General features: G+C 41.6%; 2 protein-coding genes across 4 annotated transcripts in view; both read right to left on the reverse strand.

Moving 5' to 3' along the window:
* Positions 1 to 19,209, reverse strand: part of slc6a9 (solute carrier family 6 member 9) — a 98,396-nt gene that overhangs the window by 39,625 nt on the left and 39,562 nt on the right. The window contains exon 1 of one of the 3 annotated variants that reach the window (XM_011486569.4): positions 15,702 to 15,928. The exons of the other annotated variants lie outside the window; for them this stretch is intronic. Within the exon in view, the coding sequence (XP_011484871.1) occupies positions 15,702 to 15,743 (42 nt within the window). The 5' untranslated portion in view covers positions 15,744 to 15,928. Of the gene's footprint in view, positions 1 to 15,701; positions 15,929 to 19,209 lie in introns of those variants that run through there. 3 annotated transcript variants of the gene reach the window in all.
* Positions 108 to 9,162, reverse strand: LOC144986892 (uncharacterized). Its single transcript, XM_078935512.1, has 2 exons — positions 8,913 to 9,162; positions 108 to 8,825 (listed from the first exon to the last, which is right to left on the reverse strand). The coding sequence occupies exons 1-2, from the start codon at positions 9,010 to 9,012 to the stop codon at positions 4,504 to 4,506; spliced, it is 4,422 nt and encodes a 1,473-aa protein (XP_078791638.1). The 5' UTR covers positions 9,013 to 9,162; the 3' UTR covers positions 108 to 4,503.

The raw sequence follows: 19,209 nt of genomic DNA on the forward strand, positions 1-19,209 counted from the left end.
CTAAAGTTTTTTTTTTTAATAGAGTTTACTAAGTTATTATGTTATTATGATGGGTATCAATTTATTTTGTATAACTTCCTAGTTAGAGCATCTATTCTTTTTCTACATTTTTGTTAACATTTTATTAATTATAGTGCAAAATAACCAAAACAGTTTATGTAATATTACTTAAAAACCTTACTATTACATTCAAATTGAAAGACCTTTACTTATATTAATTACATGAAATGAAATCAACTTTAAAAATACATTTACAAAGGTGCATACAATTAAAATAAAAATATATCCTCCAGTATGTTAAAGAATTTAAATTACATATATTAAAGCGCATTTACATTAATTTTGTGTTAAAGGCTAAAGACTCAGGAGTGGACACCTGCCCTATGTCACAGGGTGCTTTAGGCTGTTCACCCTTGCCATGAACCTAGCATAGTTTCCCATTATGCTTTTGCCTTAGAGGGGAAACTGGCTTAGCGTCTGACCTTCATTTACATATATGCATATATGTAATGTATATTTGAGATCCTACCTTAGAAATACTGCATAAAAAAGTCAGACATGTGACCCTGTGGTGGTGATGTTTTTTTAATGACACTCAGAGCTCTAACAAGAGATTGTGCTGAGGCTGTTGAGTTAAACTGATAGGTTACACTTTACTGCAGATTTTTTTGGTCACAATCTCAATGTTTTGACATAATCAGAAGTAAGAGTTATTAAAAAGCCAGCAATGCATGACGATTAAGTCAATATTTTCCTCATTAACATTCCTGTCGCCCACGGTAACACTTGTTTTTACATTTATAAAATAGTCCCTTGCTTTTATATTTAAATGGCGGTACTTACATACCAAAAACTTAAGAGTTTAATTAATTACTACATATTTTTTAGATGAGTTTAACATATTGTGCTTTTAAAACTTTCTTTCAAAATCCTTTTAAGCTACGTTCACATCGCCCTCAAACAGCCACGCCCAATAAAAAGTCTAAGTAAACCTGTGGAAATATGCGTTTTTGGGCTTCCACGTTCAAAACTCATGCGTTCCTCCGTTTTCGGACTTAACGTATAAACCGCGCTGCCATTGAGCACGTATTGCAAATAAAAAAGGTCGAACTTTGACCAATCAACCAATCAGGGACTCTGATTCGGTAGTGTTGTGTGGATGGCGTCCCTATTAATTCACAGAAGTGCCAACTGTTTGAAAATTGTCAATGAAGGATAAATTAGTAATTGTGGTTTTTGCCCAGCCAGAGTTATGACACCAAGTCTTTCTCTAATGATAACAGTCAAAAATAAATGACAAAAACCTTAAAAAATATATTAGATAAAAGAGCCTGTGTCAAATAACTTCATGCTAAATTTGGGGAGCTCAAAGAAATACGGTACATCAAACCATTCTTACTAGACAGAACCTGTCGGCAGAATAAAAATAAGAAGCTCAAAAAATATCAAAGACTGCAAAAAGAGAGTGGAAAATGACAACAAGGTGGAGTCTGTAGTAATTCTACCACCAGGGGGCTGTAACCCGAGAGGACCCTGAAACTCACAGGCATTTAGTACAAGATTATTTAGCACGCCCAGCACCAAACACAAAATCCCCCGGGGGCCGCATAGCGCAAATGAATACAATTACAACGCAGTATTCTTTATTAACAAATAACAGTAACAACTAACTACACAGTTACAGTACAACACCTATCTAACTATCTAGGTGTTGTAGAATGACTATGCATATATGTGTCCGCACGTTGCGTGTGTAGGAGGAAGGTGTGCACACGTGTGTTGGGGGTGCATGTTGATTCTTCCGCAGCAGACCGCTCTCGAGCTGCATGCAAGCCTTCACCTGTGCTCTCTGGTACAGACATCTTCACAGAATATTATATATTGCCCAGTAATAAACAAGACTGCAGACACTTTGTCACCTTTCCGGTAGCCATGACCCCCATGAGGAACGCGGGGAGGAGGCTCCGCCTTTGTTTACACAGACACGTCACTTTGTGCTGCACAAAATAGTTCCCAAAAAAAACAAGTAGTGATGTTCATCGAAATCTAACAGTGCGCGTTCGTGTTTGGTGTTACGGTGTGAAGGAGAACAGTAATAAACCCCCCCCCCAAACACAAAATCTTCCGGCGGGCGGCTGCTTCGCGCACTCAAGAACGCACGGAGCTTGTAATGGAAATGAATACACTGGAAATTAATAATTAGAATTCAATAAATTTGTCGTATTTCCTTCCAAGACGGAAACGTCTGTTGTAGAATGAGGATGTGTTTCTGAAACAGCACGCGTGTGTAAGAAGAGGGAGCACGTGCCGCGCAAAAGAGGGAGTGAAGGAGAACAGTAATAAAAGGTTTCCCCCAAAAACCCTTAAAGTCTGAACACAGGACTAGCAGAAAAAGTAAATGATCAAAGATGAATGTGTTTAATGTGTTTATTATAGTTCCAATCACACACCATATGCAGAACTTTCAAAAAAAGAAAAAGAAAACGTGCGGTGGTGATGCGGTTATCGTCACACCCCTACATACAACTATAAAATGAATCTGAGATCAAATCCAAGTTTTTAATTTGACCCAGAACATAAATGTGTTTCCAGTTGGCTTCTGTAACGTTTTAGCTCTAAAGTCATTAGCGAACAGCTTTGGATTTGAATGTAACCACTGAAAGTTTGAGATGACCCTTAAAGTCCCCCTCTGATGAAAATCATGTTTTTTGAGTTTTTGACATGTTCAGGTGGCATTTCTGTCATGAAAGAGAACAAATGTGATAAAAAAAATCTTTTCATTATCCGTAATTTCTGGTCTATAGAGCGCACCTGATTTATAAGCTGCATCCATCAAATCTTTAAAGGATAAACCAATTTGTACATACATAAGCCACACCTGTCTATAAGCTGCATGTGCAAGAAAGAGGAGGGGAGAGCGCGTGCAGCACAAGAGGGAGCGAGACCGCGCAGCGGAAGTGTGTTGGGGGTGTGTGTTTATGTTTGTAATACAGAGTGAAAGGGAACTGTAAGAAAAACAGGTTTCCCCCCGAAGAACAATGACTGATTTTTATTAACCCGCTCTGGAAGCTCTGAGGGTCCGAACGGGGAAGTGAACAACCGAAGGAAGATCCGCCTTCGGCTGAGAGGAAAGAAAGAAAAAAAGTAATCGCAGGAAAGGTTCAACACATGATATACAGTATTTACAAAGAAAGACTGTAGACAGAAACACTTTTCAAAGTTTTAATAATATACCTGAGCTTTTCTTTCCAACAGTGTCTGTGACGCTGCAGTAACACGGCAGCAAAATGGTAGTAAGAGCACTAACAGGTCCGGTTAAAAAAACATACCTGTAAAAAGTCACTGAGAGAAAAAAAAAACTCACTGAGAGTAGCAGTAACTTATATAGTAACTTATAAGCAAGCGTGCAGTGACACACCATAACACAGGACTAACAGGCCTTGTTTAAAAAAACATAAACGTAAAAGTCACAGAGCTTTCATCTTCCTCTGAAAATATGTGTTGGCAGCTTAGCTTGTTTCTTATTTTGTATGACTGCGGTTGTCAGTGTAGCAACGCAGCTACTAAAGGAGGCGTTGCCTTGTGCGCTCGGTGATGACGCAACCTCGAGTGAGGAGATGCGCGGGAGAGGAAAAAAAGGCTATTCTGCTGTATGTGCGCTCTCTGATTTTCAAACGTTGGGCTGTATCAACAGTTTGGTCCGAGCAAAGAAATAAACGGCTACTAGCCCTGTTTAAGAGCAACGGAGTCCCGTCTGATCAGTTACCATTTGCGTCCCGACCGGGACCATACCGGAAATAACAGCAGTTTTCAACTACGGTCTGAACCCTGAGGCTGGAAGGTAACTGTGACGGGGTTCTTCTCAGCAGCAGAAAATAAATAACTCGGAAATAAGATGGCCAAGCCAGCAGACTCAAAATTTCAAAAAATGGGATTTTATTGATCCCCAAAACAAAAATAATCATACAAAGAATTCAGCTGACTCCGGGAGAGCTTGTTGCCACCACTGCAACCAAGACTGCTCTTCCCAACTGAGAAAAGTTCACCCCTTATAAAGGCTTAGCCCCTCCCACAGGCCAATTATCCAAACAATTCCTTAAAACAACTTATTAGAAGATTCATCAACAGCATTCCAAACTCACAGATATGTAACAGAAAAAGCAACAACAGTTGAAATACAAAAATAGTTTTGAAACAATATTAATTAGACAAGAAGGGGAACAATACAAAAAAAAACAATTCTGACATGTGAAGTCACTTCCTGTTTCCTGTGGATATAAATGCTGATGTGTCCATTGCTCTGGTTTGGCTGTTTGGTGTCGGAAAACTTTGATGGTGAGTGATATTCTGTTTAAAACCAAGTGTGCACCCTTAGAATTAAACAAAACATGAAATGTGAATGATTTGTCCCACAAAACTATAAACTGTTACTGGGCTGGGAGAAAAAAAAACAAACAAACAAACTAAGGCTCATGTTCAGGCTCTGTCCTGCAACCTGTGACGCTACTTCGTCACATCATCCCCCTCCTCTCCAAGGTTGGCGCTGTATGGCAACCTGGAAAGATAATCAGCCACCAGGTTCATCTTGCCGGATCGATGACGAACATTGAACCTAAATGGTTGCAGGGACAGGTACCAACGGGTGATTCGACTGTTGCGGTCCTTCATAGAGTTGATCCATGTCAGGGCTCTGTGATCAGTCTCTAGGTCAAACTCTCTTCCTACAAGGTAATACCGCAGACGTTCCAATGCCCACTTGATGGCAAGGGCTTCTTTCTCCACTACAGAATACCTTGTTTCCCTTGGAAGCAGTTTCCGACTTAGGTACAGGACAGGATGTTCTTGACCTGGATCCCCTTGTACCAAGACAGCTCCAAGACCCACTGCAGAGGCATCCACCTGAACCAGGAATCGCTTGTTGAAGTCTGGGCTTCTGAGGACTGGAGTAGAGCATAAACAGGCTTTTAATGCATTGAAGGCTCTCTCACATTCCTCAGTCCAACAAAGTGGATTTTTCTGGCCTTTAGCTGTTAATGCAGTCAGTGGTGCTGCAATTGTAGCAAAATCTGGCACAAACCGACGGTACCAACCAGCTAGCCCAAGAAAAGACCGGATCTCCTTCTTGGTTTTAGGCCGAGGGCAATTTCGGACAGCTTCCACCTTATCCAACTGTGGTCGCACCTCACCTTTTCCAAGCTGGTATCCCAGGTACTGGGTTTCTTGCTTTGCCCACTCACATTTAGAGATGTTGAGGGACAGCCCTGAGTCTTTGAGTTTCCCCAGGACCCTCTTCAGGTGTTGGAGATGTTCCTCCCAGGTACTACTGAAGATCACAACATCATCCAGGTATGCTGCACTGAACTCCTCACACCCCTGGAGTACCTTATTCATGAGTCTTTGGAATGTTGCAGGTGCTCCATGCAATCCAAAAGGCATCACCGTGAACTGGAAGAGACCTGAGGGTGTTTGAAAAGCAGTGTAAGGTCTACTGGATGCTGCTAATGGTACCTGCCAGTATCCCTTGCACATGTCCAGTGTCGTAATGTATGCAGCAGACCCGATCTTCTCCAACAAATCATCAATCCTTGGCATAGGGTAAGCGTCAAACTCTGAAACAGAATTGAGTTTGCGGAAGTCAATGCAGATCCTCAATGAGCCATCTTTCTTTGTAACGATTACCACTGGGCTGCACCACTCTGAGTTAGATGGTTCAATCACCCCTGAAGATAACATGGCGTCCACCTCTTCATGAAGTTTTCCAATCAGCTGCTGAGGAACTCTGTAAGGCTGCTGGCGAACAGGTTTTGCCTCCTTCAGCCTGATAGTGTGCTCTGCGAGCGTTGTTCTTCCTGGGTTGTTGCTGAACAGGGAAGACACCTCCTGGAAAACCTGGGAGAGTTGTGTGATTTGCTCACGAGTAAGATGTTCTAATCCCAGTGTCAAAGTTTCTTTCAGCACTTCCTCATTTACAGCCTCCTTCTCTGGTTGTCCTACTACAAGTGTAGCTTTCACTGGCTGAGTGACTTGCTCTTTCCATTCTTTAAGAAGGTTCACATGATAAATTTGCTTTTTCTTCTTCCTTTCAGGATGTTCTATTTCATATGTGACTGGACTTATTTTTCTGGTCACCATGTATGGTCCTTGCCATTTGGTTAGTATTTTACTGGTAGAGGAGGGTAACAGAAGAAGAACTTTCTGACCTGGTTGGTACTCACGATGGCGTGCATGTTGGTCATACCAGGTTTTCTGCATTTTCTGAGCTTTCTGCAAATGCAGCTCAGCTTCGTCTCTGTAGTTTTGCAGTCGCTCTCTCATCTCCAGTATGTACTGCACGACACTCCTTCCTTCTTCCTTGGTTTTGATAGCAGAGTCCTCCCAAGACTTTTGAAGCAAGTCGAGTGGTCCTTGGACGTCCCACCCATACAGCAGCTCGAAAGGTGAGAATCCGGTAGAAGCTTGTGGAACCTCCCGATATGCAAAAAGAAGGAAAGGTAACCAACGATGCCAGTCTCTGCCAGTATCATCAACAAATTTTTGTAGCATTCTTTTCAATGTCTGATTAAATCTTTCAACAAGACCGTCAGTTTGTGGATGGTATGGTGTGGTTTTGATTGAGGTGATGCCCAGCTGTTTGTGGAAGAGCTGCATTAACCTTGATGTGAAGTTTGTCCCTTGATCAGTTAGGATTTCATCAGGAATCCCTGTTCTAGAGAACAATTGGACCAAACATTGCATTACAGATGATGTGGTGATATTGCGTAGGGGAAAAGCCTCAGGGAAGCGTGTTGCATAATCGCAGACGACCAGGATGTATTGGTGTCCTTGGCTGCTCTTCACCAGTGGTCCAACGATGTCCATCGCCAACCTTCGGAATGGAGTTGGTATAATGGGGAGTGGTTGCAGGAGAGCCCTGTCAGACTTACGAGAGATAGCAGTTTTTTGACAGATGGGACAGGTAGCACAGAACTGTTGTACATCAGAGTACATACTAGGCCAATAGAATCTAGAACTAACACGCATGTAGGTTTTGTGTCGACCAAGGTGTCCAGCCCAAGGAATGGTGTGTGCCAAATGCATTATCAGTGGTCTGCAGTTTTTCGGAATTACAATTCGTCTTTTCCCATCACAGAGAACATAGAGCATATTATTGTCAACAATAAAGTACTCTTTTCCCCTTTGAAATGCATTTGTCTCATCTGTAACCTTCGAAAACAGATTTTTCAGTGTCTCATCATTTTTTTGCAACTCACCAATGTTGGCTGGCACTTCCCATATTTTGTTAATCAACAAGTCATCAGTATCTGAACCTGTGATATTGGAATGCTTCTCAAAACGACGTTGACTTTTTGTTTTTTTGAACTTCTGGGTAGCATTCTGACACAGACTACTGTCCAAGTCTGGCAGTGGTTGAACCCCCATTTTCGCTTTAGATCGTGTAATTACTGGAGCTGAAACATCAGTTTCATGAATATACTCTTCACTTTGTAGCAAACCCATTAACATAGGAAAATCTCTACCCAAAAGAATGTCAACTGGTAAATGATCAGCTACTCCAACAGTTATTAAATAGGGTTGATCATCAATAACAACTGTTAGCTCTGCATTTGGATATGTATGTTTGTCACCATGAACACACAGAATGTCCGTTTTGTTATTAAAGTCCACACTACTGATAGGAACAACACTTTTCTTTACAAGAGATGTGAAACTACCAGTGTCTAATAAAGCAGTCACTTTCTGTCCATTCACCGCCACAGTTTTGTGAGTTTTCTGTTGCAGTTCTTTTTTTAAATGTTCATCTTCATCACGTGGAGCGTAGCAGGAACCAGTTACCTTAGTCTTGCGTAGGGGACACACTGAAGCCTTGTGGCCCGGCTGCTGACAGTAATAGCAAGTAAAAGTCTTACCAGAGTCCTGCTGGTCTCGGCTACTGACTGTGGTACCTGGCCGTTCCGGCTGGCTTCCTCCCCTTGTCAAACGAACAAGTGATGCTGGTTGTCCTGAACGAGGTGCACTGCTGGTCCCTCGAGGAGGCAGAGATCCTTTTCGTGCATTCAGGTACTGAAGAGCAAGCTTGGCAGCCGTCAGCCCATCCGTTGGCTCATGCTCCTTCACCCAGGTCCGGACATCAGGAGGGAACACTCGCAGAAGCTGCTCCAGGATGATTTTCTCACCAATTTCCTCCTTTGAATGCTGCTCCGGTCGTATCCATCGACGATAAAGTCCTTTGAGACGGTGGTATGTCTCTGTAGGCGTTTCACCTGCTGGCAGGGAAACCGCTCGGAACTGCTGCCTGTGGGTTTCAGGTGAAATGTCAAATTTTTCCAACAAAGCAGCTTTGAGGTCAGTATATGAGTCTGCTTTTTCCTCATCCATAGCTGTGTAGGCCTCCAATGCCTTTCCTGACAGCAGTGGGATGAGTCTGCAGGCCCACTCAACCTCTGGCCACCTCCAAGTTTTTGCAATGCGCTCAAAGCGCAGTAAATAGTTCTCAATATCTTCACCTGCTTGAAAAGGCAGTATTTTGGGATCAGTGTGAAATCGTCTGTCTGATCCCCTGTATTCATTGTCTGAAGACTGAGGTGAGTCCTGAACTGACCTCCGGGATCGCTGTGTGGCTGGGGTTGGTAGCAATCTTCTTACACTGCTAGTACTCACTGGACTTGGAGTGACACCCCCCACTTGTTGCGATGTTGATGGAGCATCTGGTTGAGGCTGAAGGGACATCCTCAGGTGTCGCAGTTCCTCCAGAACCCCCTCCTCTCTTTGCTGCTGCGCTTTCAGAATGTCTCTAAGCAGGTTCATCAGCTCCCCATCTGCAGCGCCTGATGAGACAGATTTGGGCTTTGGGCGCCCCTCTCCCTCCGACGATGAAGAAGATGAATTAGGCGGCACTGATTCAGAGGTCTCACCCTGGTCTGAAGTGGCTTGAGGATCTCCTTCCTCCAGTTTTTCCTGAGAACGAAGTCCACTCCTCCGCTTTGCAGAGCGTTTACCTCCACGGCTGGCCATCTTATCCCACTTCTGACACCATATGTGACGGGGTTCTTCTCAGCAGCAGAAAATAAATAACTCGGAAATAAGATGGCCAAGCCAGCAGACTCAAAATTTCAAAAAATGGGATTTTATTGATCCCCAAAACAAAAATAATCATACAAAGAATTCAGCTGACTCCGGGAGAGCTTGTTGCCACCACTGCAACCAAGACTGCTCTTCCCAACTGAGAAAAGTTCACCCCTTATAAAGGCTTAGCCCCTCCCACAGGCCAATTATCCAAACAATTCCTTAAAACAACTTATTAGAAGATTCATCAACAGCATTCCAAACTCACAGATATGTAACAGAAAAAGCAACAACAGTTGAAATACAAAAATAGTTTTGAAACAATATTAATTAGACAAGAAGGGGAACAATACAAAAAAAAACAATTCTGACATGTGAAGTCACTTCCTGTTTCCTGTGGATATAAATGCTGATGTGTCCATTGCTCTGGTTTGGCTGTTTGGTGTCGGAAAACTTTGATGGTGAGTGATATTCTGTTTAAAACCAAGTGTGCACCCTTAGAATTAAACAAAACATGAAATGTGAATGATTTGTCCCACAAAACTATAAACTGTTACTGGGCTGGGAGAAAAAAAAACAAACAAACAAACTAAGGCTCATGTTCAGGCTCTGTCCTGCAACCTGTGACGCTACTTCGTCACAGTAACACATGGAAGTCTTCCTCCTCAGTGTCGGATTGGAATTGCGTCAGATATTCTTCGCCACACACTCTCTCAGTGTCTCCTTCATTGTCGCTGTCAGTGCTACTCTTAACCAGAGGCAAATTCTCTCCTGAGCTTGCGCTGTCCTCTCCGTCACGCAACAGACCGGCTTTTCCAAACCCGTTGGTGATGGTGAATTTTTTCACACTGCTTTTAACGATTGCTTTTGACTTGAAAGCTGCGTCATATGCATTTCTTCTTGCATTTTCCATGATGAGGGTCTGTTCGTGCTATTCATTCACAAAGCTGGAATTGACATTAAACTTGCATCTTCCTCGACACATACACCGTATTCCCCCTGTCTCACTCTTACCCTTTCTGCTCGAGCGCCCCTAGCGGCCGTTAGAAAAAATGCATTAAGAAAAAAGAAAAAAATGCAATAATTATCCGCATCATTGAATAAGCCGGAGGGTTGGAAGCGTGTGACAAAAGTAGCGTCTTATAATCCAGAAACAACGGTATTTCTCCTTTGAAATCGCTCTTGATCAAACAGTCACAAAGATGTTCGGTTCGAATGAATGAGTTGTTGTGATGTCACAACGGCCCAGTAGCACCATCTCCCTGGTGTGCCCCATCCGGTGTGCACATGCTCAGTTGCGAGAGAAGAGAAGATGGAAGATTGCTGCATTGCCCGCACATATTTAAAGTGTGTCCAAGGCTTGATTTTGTTGTTGGCCGCACGTATTTAAAATGAAACTTAAAGTTAAGGTCCCAAATGTGTTCTCTGCATTAAAGTTCTCTCTGACGGAGTTCGAAGGCTTCGTGTAAAAATACTTGTGAAAAGTCACTTTCTTCCTGGCATTTTATTTTATTAGCTGTGTAAGTGAATTTACCAATTTTCACCATTTCTGAGACTGTCGCCAGTGTCTGGTTTGGGTCGAGCTCTTCACTCATGCAATAAGCAGCTTGCAGAAGGGGGGGGGGGGGGTCGAGGGCGGAGCTACTTAGCTTGGCCCCAACGGCCACATCCATGTAGAGGAGATTTTGGAAACAGAAGCTTCAGATAAACATGAAATATGGCTTTTTAAGACATTTACGGCAACCCCACATAGGTTGTGGGGTTTTTGTTTAAAACTACATCAATCATAATTAAAACACCACCGGGAATGTTTTTATTAAAAAAAAAAAAAAAAGGTCAAGTCGCACTGATTGAAGTATTGGCTAAAGGTGTCTTGGATTGATTTTAGGTCAGTGAATTGGACCAAAATGATTCAATATCAGCTACGAATCGTATCGCCAACCACCAATTATGAAATGTATCGAATCGTTGTTAAAATGAATCAATACACCCCTACTTAACCGTTTCAGTGACACCCCAGCTCTACTCAAAGTAGGCAAAGTAGGTTCTCCCTCACCTCTCCACCTCATCAGAATCCACCATTGGACGTTTCTGTTCGACCCACACATCGCTTTTCTGTGTGTACGAGTGAACACTGTGGCAAGCCAGCTGTGAGCCCCTAAGCCAAACTTAGCGAAGTCAAAGGGAGAGGGAAGGTTAGAGCCACCACAGGGAGATGAACGAGGGCCACAAGTGCACAAACACACACTTTTCAAACCTATTTCTGTCTCTCTTTTATCACACGTGTCTGTTCCCTGCTTCTCAAACACAGCCAGTAAACAGAGCTACATTGCATTTCTGCTCCATATACTGCAACACCTGCCCCCAGATGGGTACTTTTTTCTGTCTGTGTGCGTCTTTCTGTCTGTCTGCCTGCCTATGTGTGTGTGTGCATAGGGCCCCTGCTGGCTTTGACCATCAGAAGTAATATAATGAGCAGTATTTTTGTGGCTGCCATAACATCATACGTGACGACGTCTGTGAATTTGTCATAGCCAATTCCATCTTCTATAGGCTTTCTTGCACCATATATTTAAAAATGTTCTTTGCTTGAAATGTTTGTGTGTCTAAACTGAAAAAGACTATTTTAGAGGTGGGGGGGACTGTTGATGTTCTCCGATGAAAGGCTGCACTGCAGATGGGCTAAATATGACTAGGTACACTTGTGTAGAAAAGACAGCCATGAACAGGGGATGTAGGAGTTGAGAGAAACAGCATTGGATCTTCTACAAAGAAGAATATTTAAAGTTTGGCACAAGTACTCAATGCCTTTTTGGTATTCTGTCATGTAGAAAAAGTGCCTGCACAGAAATTTATTTAGCGAAAATGGTTTTAGGAATTTTTTTTTTTTTTAGAGTTGGCCAAAGTTTTAATCATGTTACTCAATATTTATAAAATATCCAGATTAGAATTAAAATGAAAATGTGAAGCAATTTAAAATTACTTATAATTTGTTACAAAAGTAACTGAAATTAGAGAAGATTTTTAAAAATCTTTTATTTTGAAGATGTTTCACCTCTTTTCCAACTGGTTCTCTCAAATCTTTAACACTAATTAAAGTACTGTCTGTTCCACACTATAGGGCGCACCAGATAAGGTGCACTGTCAATGAAGGGTTTTAAATTATGTCATATATTTTTAAATTATGTCATATATAAGGTCCCCTGACAATAAGGCACATTAAGCAAGACAAAACAGCCAGCGAGAAGTCTGTCAATCAGTCAGACTTTATTATGTTCACATTAACTCTAGAAATTGTTTGCAATATGCTACACTTTAGCCATGTCAGAAGCGTTAGTCCCATTGGCATATTAACCATACTTTTGTCTTCAAACCTTGTTTGTTCCATGTAAAAAATAAAAAAATAACAGACTGATACCGCTAAAACAAATATCACTGTGAATATGCTAACTCCCAACCTTGTTAGTAACACGATAAGAATCATAGTCCGCCACCACTACAAATTAGCTGCGGTTGTGGGGTATTGGGAGTCAGGATTATAGTTACGTTACAAGTTTTGTTACCTTCTGGTACTGGTTCCTCTCATCTCAGGGTTTGTTTTTTTTTACCAGTCTCTTGTTCTCTCCCACCTGGGTCTCCTGTTATCCTAATGGGTAAAACTGTACTTAATCGTCTCATCCTTCCACCTGTTTATAATCTGCGAGTTCCCTCAACTTGTCGCAAGATCGTTTTGTGTGCCTTTCTCGAACATTATAGCCTTGTTTCTTGTTTCCTTGTTTGTTCAGAATAAAGGACACGTTTTGTGTTGAAACTTCCTGCATCGTGCATTTGTGTCCAGACCAGGATCCTGACAGCGGTAGCCTATTCACAGTTGCACCCAACCTTGTCATCAACTCGTAAAAACGGAATGACATTTAAGCAGTGTACCTCTCAAAATCACCAGAATTAATCCATATATAAGGTGCTCTGGATAATATGTTTTTTTTTTTGAAAAAATAAAGTTTCTGTGGTGACCCCACCTGTGTTTCCCCACATTGGCTGAAGTGGGTGCTATAAATACGGTAACAACATAAAAGTCTGAGCTAGATATAAATATGGCGACAAATGTTCTCTTCCAGTAAAAAGGCGTCAAAAAGAATCCTCCACATTCACTCAGTAATTTCTACATTAGTCCAAACTTCTTATTAGTGCAATTACCAGTCAAGCATGTCATAAAATCGCACACAGGACCTCAGACTATTGTCCCAACATGATCAGGTCAGTGAACTGCTGTGATGAAAGAGGAGAGCCATAGAATGACAAAGAAAACAGTTTGGATCAAATGTGGACGACCAAACTGCTTTTGACGGCCAATGAAGGTGCAATCAAAGAATATTGACTGGCCGTGTGCACTAAATAATTATACAGTAGAATGAACCGTCCTCAACTATCAGTGTGGAATCTGAGGAACCTTTAAAAACCTAATGCAGCCTGTAATTATTAGACTGAGCTCAGACATGTGCTATAAAAAGATGCCGGCAAATGTTTTCACTTCATTCCTTCATTTTATTTCTTCTGATCTACATTTAATGTGTGGCAAAGTTCGAAGCAACTTTGCCACAAACAAAGCAACAATTCAACTTTCAAACCAAATATGTGGTAGAGATTTTTTAAATGTTTGGGAAGATATCTGGGACTTGTCTTTGTATGATATCTCTACCCTTCCCTGACAGACCTTGAGAAATATCGCAAGGCACATTGATGAACTGTACAGAAAAAAGCACTAGGGTTGCCGTTATTTTGTTAATTATTACTCTTTTCTTTGACTGACCTCCGACCTATTTTTCCTATTTGATTAAATTCCTTCAGTAGTGTTTGTCCATTTTCTTTCATGTCTACCTTTCATTGTAGTGTACAGCACTTTGTTTTACATTGTGGATGAAAAGTGCTATATATATAAAGATTGATTTGATTTGATTTCTCAAGGGATCAAACGCATACAAACAACCGTACATGGGAGGCAACTGGACTACTGTCCACATGAAGCAACGCAACCGAAAAATGAACAGTCAGTTGTTGGCGACATAACAACAAAATGATTACGGATGAACACACATTAATAAAAAAGACAAAATACAGCACAGTCCCACTATCACAAACTTCAAATTTTTTATATGGGTGTAAAATAAACTTGAGGTATAGGATGTCTGTCTTGAAAAACAAGTTTAAAAAAAAAAAAGTAGTTACTAATGTTAGATTAATTTGTCTATGATCACTTTTTCTTGGTCCGACTACTAAAAACTGGCAACTACTAAAAACTGTTGGAGGGCTTGGGCTTAAGCGCCTGACAAGATGATTTATTTGGAAACCAATTCTAAATGGAAGAATTTGTTGAATATAATTCAAAAAATAAACAAATTAAACTTAGTATGTCAACTTTGATACCAAACAATCTTTGAAGGGGAAAAAAAAACCCTACCAAGTGTAAAACTTCCATCAAAAATGGAATACTCAAATAAAGACTCATCAGGATGGAGGCAAACTTTTAATTTGAGGAGAGATTAGAAGAGTAAGAAGAGTCCATAATTGCCATTTGTTCAAGCAGAACAGATTATAAACCCTACATTCTTATCAGAGTTCTGTCAGTCAAAGCTCTGAGAGCAATATGTTTGGTTCCCGTTAACAAATCTACACATTCCAGGATATGCGGATTAGCAGAGGTACGTGCATGATAGGTGTCTCAGCATTCACACACATCCTGCTGTGTGCAAACTCGCTGTGTGTATTTGCCTACAGACCTATACCGGGCTGACTCAGCCTTGACAGCAGCAATCAGAAACAGGAGACAAGGAGTTGGCTTGCAGAGAATGCTGGTAACAAGGTTGGATGTACGCACACAGATAAGAGTACGCACACGCCCCTTTTTTATGTTTACCTGCCTAAAAAGGGAACTGTATATCTTATCTGGAACAGATCAGAGTTTTTAATTGTTTCACTTGGGGAAAAGGCAAGCAGTGTCGATGCCAAAGTGTGCAATTAAAGCTCCTCGTTTGAAGCGTGCGCGCGGGGAGGGGGGTGTCAGCGGGGGCATAAATATCAGCCCCATTCTGGACACTTTTTACTTTCTTCTCTGCCGCTCTCTTTCACACACACGGCTGACCAGCCCACTTCCTTACCAACCCCATCCCTCACAGCACTGGCCGGACTTCCCACTGCAATTACTTATAAAACTTTTCAGGGCCGCCACACGTGGTCGGGTTTTTAAAGAGCTGTGTCCCCCTCCTCACGTGGTGCAGGGGGTATTGAGTCGTCACCGACCCCCTGAATGATCGCCGAAAAATAAGGCGGCGTAGACAATAGCTCGTCTTGATGAATTCAATTCTTTCAGGTCCCTGTACCGTTGTCCAGGCAGCTCTGAGCAAAACAATCGTTGCTTTGATAGTCCAAGAAACACACACTCAGTTACTCTTAGAGACTCCAACTAACTACTTCCGCCATAGGGTCTAGAGATGATATACATCTCATTGGAACTTAGGACGTACCTTTTTTTTAAAATATCAAAGATTCAAATGATTTTTCCCGCCACTAAGACAGAAGAAACAACAAGCCATCAACCCGCTTGTGGAATCATTGAAAGCGAAACGGCAGATGGAACTGACCTGGTCTGCAGTGGAAGCCGCAACGGTGTTGGACTCGGACATGATTTGATCCTGTGACCCAGTGCTGCTTCTCTGCTGGCCACTGTAGGCTCCTTCATTCACACCTTGCCTTTCAGTTCCGTGGCGAAAGAAGGAGGAGGGGGGGGGCGTGGGGTAGAAAACACAGTATACCCTCCCTTTTGCCCTGGCTTGATTAATTCCTGAATTACTTTCACCTCATTTCATCTGATGGAGCTCTGCTTCCTCTCCGCCTCTCTTGCTCATTCGGCATGGTAGCCCATTCGCTCTCATCTCTCTCTCGGTCCCCCCTCCCTTACCCTCTGTGATTCCAACTCTAAACGCCCCCCCCCTCCGTCCTTCCCTCACTGCACTCTTACTTCTTATCCACCCCTCCCGCTCCATTTTCTCTCATTTGCTAACTTTCTCCCTTTGCCTACTCATTCTGTCGTATTTCTCCATTTCAAGAGCATACTTCCTCTCCTCCTCGCCTGCCATCCACCTTTTATTTCACTCCCTCCCCCCCAACCTCCCACCACTTCCCCAAAAAAGACACAGGAGAGATCCACAGTCTTTTTCCCCTCTACCTCCACAATGAATGGCTCGTTGTCAGAGCAGCACCTAGGCTGAATACAGAGCGAGCAAAGTGGGAGAAAGGAGGGCTCGTGGGGTTAACGGTGGAGGGTCTGGCGGGGTGTTGAACTGTCGGGCTGGCCAGAGTAAAGTTTAGGGAAAGAAGTTTGACGAAACGTGGGCTTTGCCCAACCTTTTCCTCAATTCCTAACTTTTATTCTGTACAGATTGATGCAAAAACATCAGTAATTTCAATAGGTTGGAGAGCCTGCACGCCTTCCACTGCACTCCCCTGGCCCAAACCCCCTTTCCCTCAGTCTCTCTTATTTCTTTCATTTGTCTTCAGAGGCAGCTGCTGCAACTCTGCAGACCACCAACATGTTCCCTTTCAGCGGTACTTGACTCTTCCAAATCCTCGTCCGTCTCTACACCCTGACATTGCCAATGCCCTCCGCACGCCCGCCCGCCATGTCACTCCAAGGGCCACCCCGAGCCAAAGCCCTCCTCTTTCGCCTCTCCTGGTACATGGTCAAAGAGCTACACCCTTTCAAATTTAAGCGCTTCCCTCCTGTGCTTCTGTTTTAATGGCCACATTGTTGTGCCTGTTTGCCATCGTATGGCTAATGGCTGTCCAAACCAAAAAGAGCAAAGACAAAGACATAAATAGATAAGAGTGCTTCCACAATAGGGAAGTGATTGAGAGTTGGACAAAGACACCACTCATGTGGCAGTATAACATCCCGTCTTTCAACAAGTCACCAGGCATTAATTCTTTGACAGGATGTGGTGCGACTCTTGTCAAAAGTTGACTGGCGCCCAGCCTAATGGGTGTTTGATAGCCGTGGACAATATCCACTGCCGCTTGAGTGGAGGCCCTCAATTTATGTTTAACACAAGAGGACCAACGCAAACAGGATGCTATTCATTTGTCTATTAATTCTGAGCAACAGAGTCTCACCGGGGATCCTTTAAAAGAGTCATTAGCATTTACCCGTCCTGTTCTGTGTGCTGAGAGGAAATAGTAGAAGCAACAAAAACAAGTGTTCTTGTTAGCTGATGGCAAATTGTTCATATGTTTAGTTGAAGAAAATTGTTGTTGTTTAAGGGCACCTAAACATTTTTTTTATTATTTTTGTTTTCCGCGCTACAAGGCAACCTAAAAGCCTTATTTTTTTTTTCAAAGAACAAAAGTGCACCTCATAATCCAGAACGCCTTATTTATGAAATAATTCCGGTTGGGTTTACTGATGTCGAAGTGATTTTGAGAGGTACCCCGTACTCTGTCAAAATGTCTGTTTTTTTCCAAGAGTAGCAAACAAGGTGGGGTGGTATTTTTATATATTTTTTATGTGTTATTAACAAGGTTGGAAGTTACCATAGTCACAGTAATGTTTGCTTTAGCGGTATCAGTTATTTTTTTTACGTGTTACAAATTAAGTTTACAGGAATTGTGAATATGCTAACGTGGCTAATGTGTGGCGTGTCAGACTGTGTTTTTTTAACGTGTGACTTACAAGCTTGGGAGTTAGTGTAGTCCCAGTAGTGTTTGTTTTAACTGGATGAGTGATTTTTTACATGCTGCAGACAAGGTTGGGAGTTCCAAATATTGTGAATACCCTAACATGGCAAACGTGACTAATGTGGCTAACGTGTAGTGTTTACCTAATTCTAGACTAGAGCAACTAGTCAAAATAACGGATTCATCTCTGACTCATTTGTCTCACTTAACGTGCTTTATAGCTTGTGCTCCTTATATATGACATCAATTCAAAAGTAGCCTTATAATCTCATACACCCTGTAGTAAGGAAAATACTAGGGGCGTGAATTGGCAAGAGTCTAGCGATACAATATATATCATGATACACCCAAAGACTGTACCGGAACAATTTTTCAATATTAAAGAGTATAACGTAGAAAAAAAAACTCTACCGGAATATTAATACGCCTTTTGTTGTAATAAAATTCTAAAATTCATGTTATTTATTGATCACAACGTTAAGCATTGCAACTGTATCTTATAAAAAAAGTTGCCCATACCCAAGCATAGTGCTTTTCATTGGTAAATTGAGATATATTTGTTCTTAAAGGGAAAAGTTAACATTGTCCAATTTACACAACAAAATATTTTTCTGTATAAGAACAAAAATAAACATAGAATGACTTTGCCTTAACCAATAAGGTTCTGTAGGTAGTGCATGTCTCATAACAAAAACCACGAGGCTAACTGAATATTTAAAATGAGCTGGAGATCTTGTACAGGTGTTGTTTTGTGTGGTGTAGAGCTGCTCAAAGAGGCTCCGTGTCAGGAGTTCTCATTTAACAGTCGGGAATTTAAGTGGATAACAAGAGTTGGGCGCTGAAGGACGCTCATAAATAATTAAATATATCGTATTAGCAACATTTTAAATCGATACAAGTAACGTTAAATGAAATATCACAATATATCACCGGATCAATTTTTCCCTACACCCCTACAAAATACTGTAATTCTATTTTGTAATGCAGATATAAATATGTTTTTGAAATTTCACGAAGTACTTTTAGATTTTAGATAAATTGTTTATTGGAAAAGGTTCAATAAACCTTTGGGCTCTGACTTTACTGTAACATAATTCAGCTTTGGCAAACTTTGGTGCTTGCCAGTGGTCTTATTGGTTTTAGCTAAACTTTCCATTTCTGTGGAAATGCGGAATGAAAAATCAGCATATAATATAATAATGTAATCATTAAAAATGATTAAATACAATATTTGAAATAGATTAGAAACTGTTCTTGCCAATTGTTGCAACGATAAATCAATTCTGAGGCAATCAAGTCTTAAAAAGATATAAAGTTTAAAATTAAAGATGTGAACAAGCACATTTATTTTTCACAGACATAAAAGTGGAAGATTAATCAGGATAAAATATAATAGAGGATTAATCTGTGCTTGTGACT

The sequence above is a fragment of the Oryzias latipes genome, chromosome 17, assembly GCF_053564925.1.
Source record: "Oryzias latipes strain Hd-rR chromosome 17, Olatipes_Hd-rR_3.1".
Taxonomy (NCBI): Eukaryota; Metazoa; Chordata; class Actinopteri; order Beloniformes; family Adrianichthyidae; genus Oryzias; species Oryzias latipes.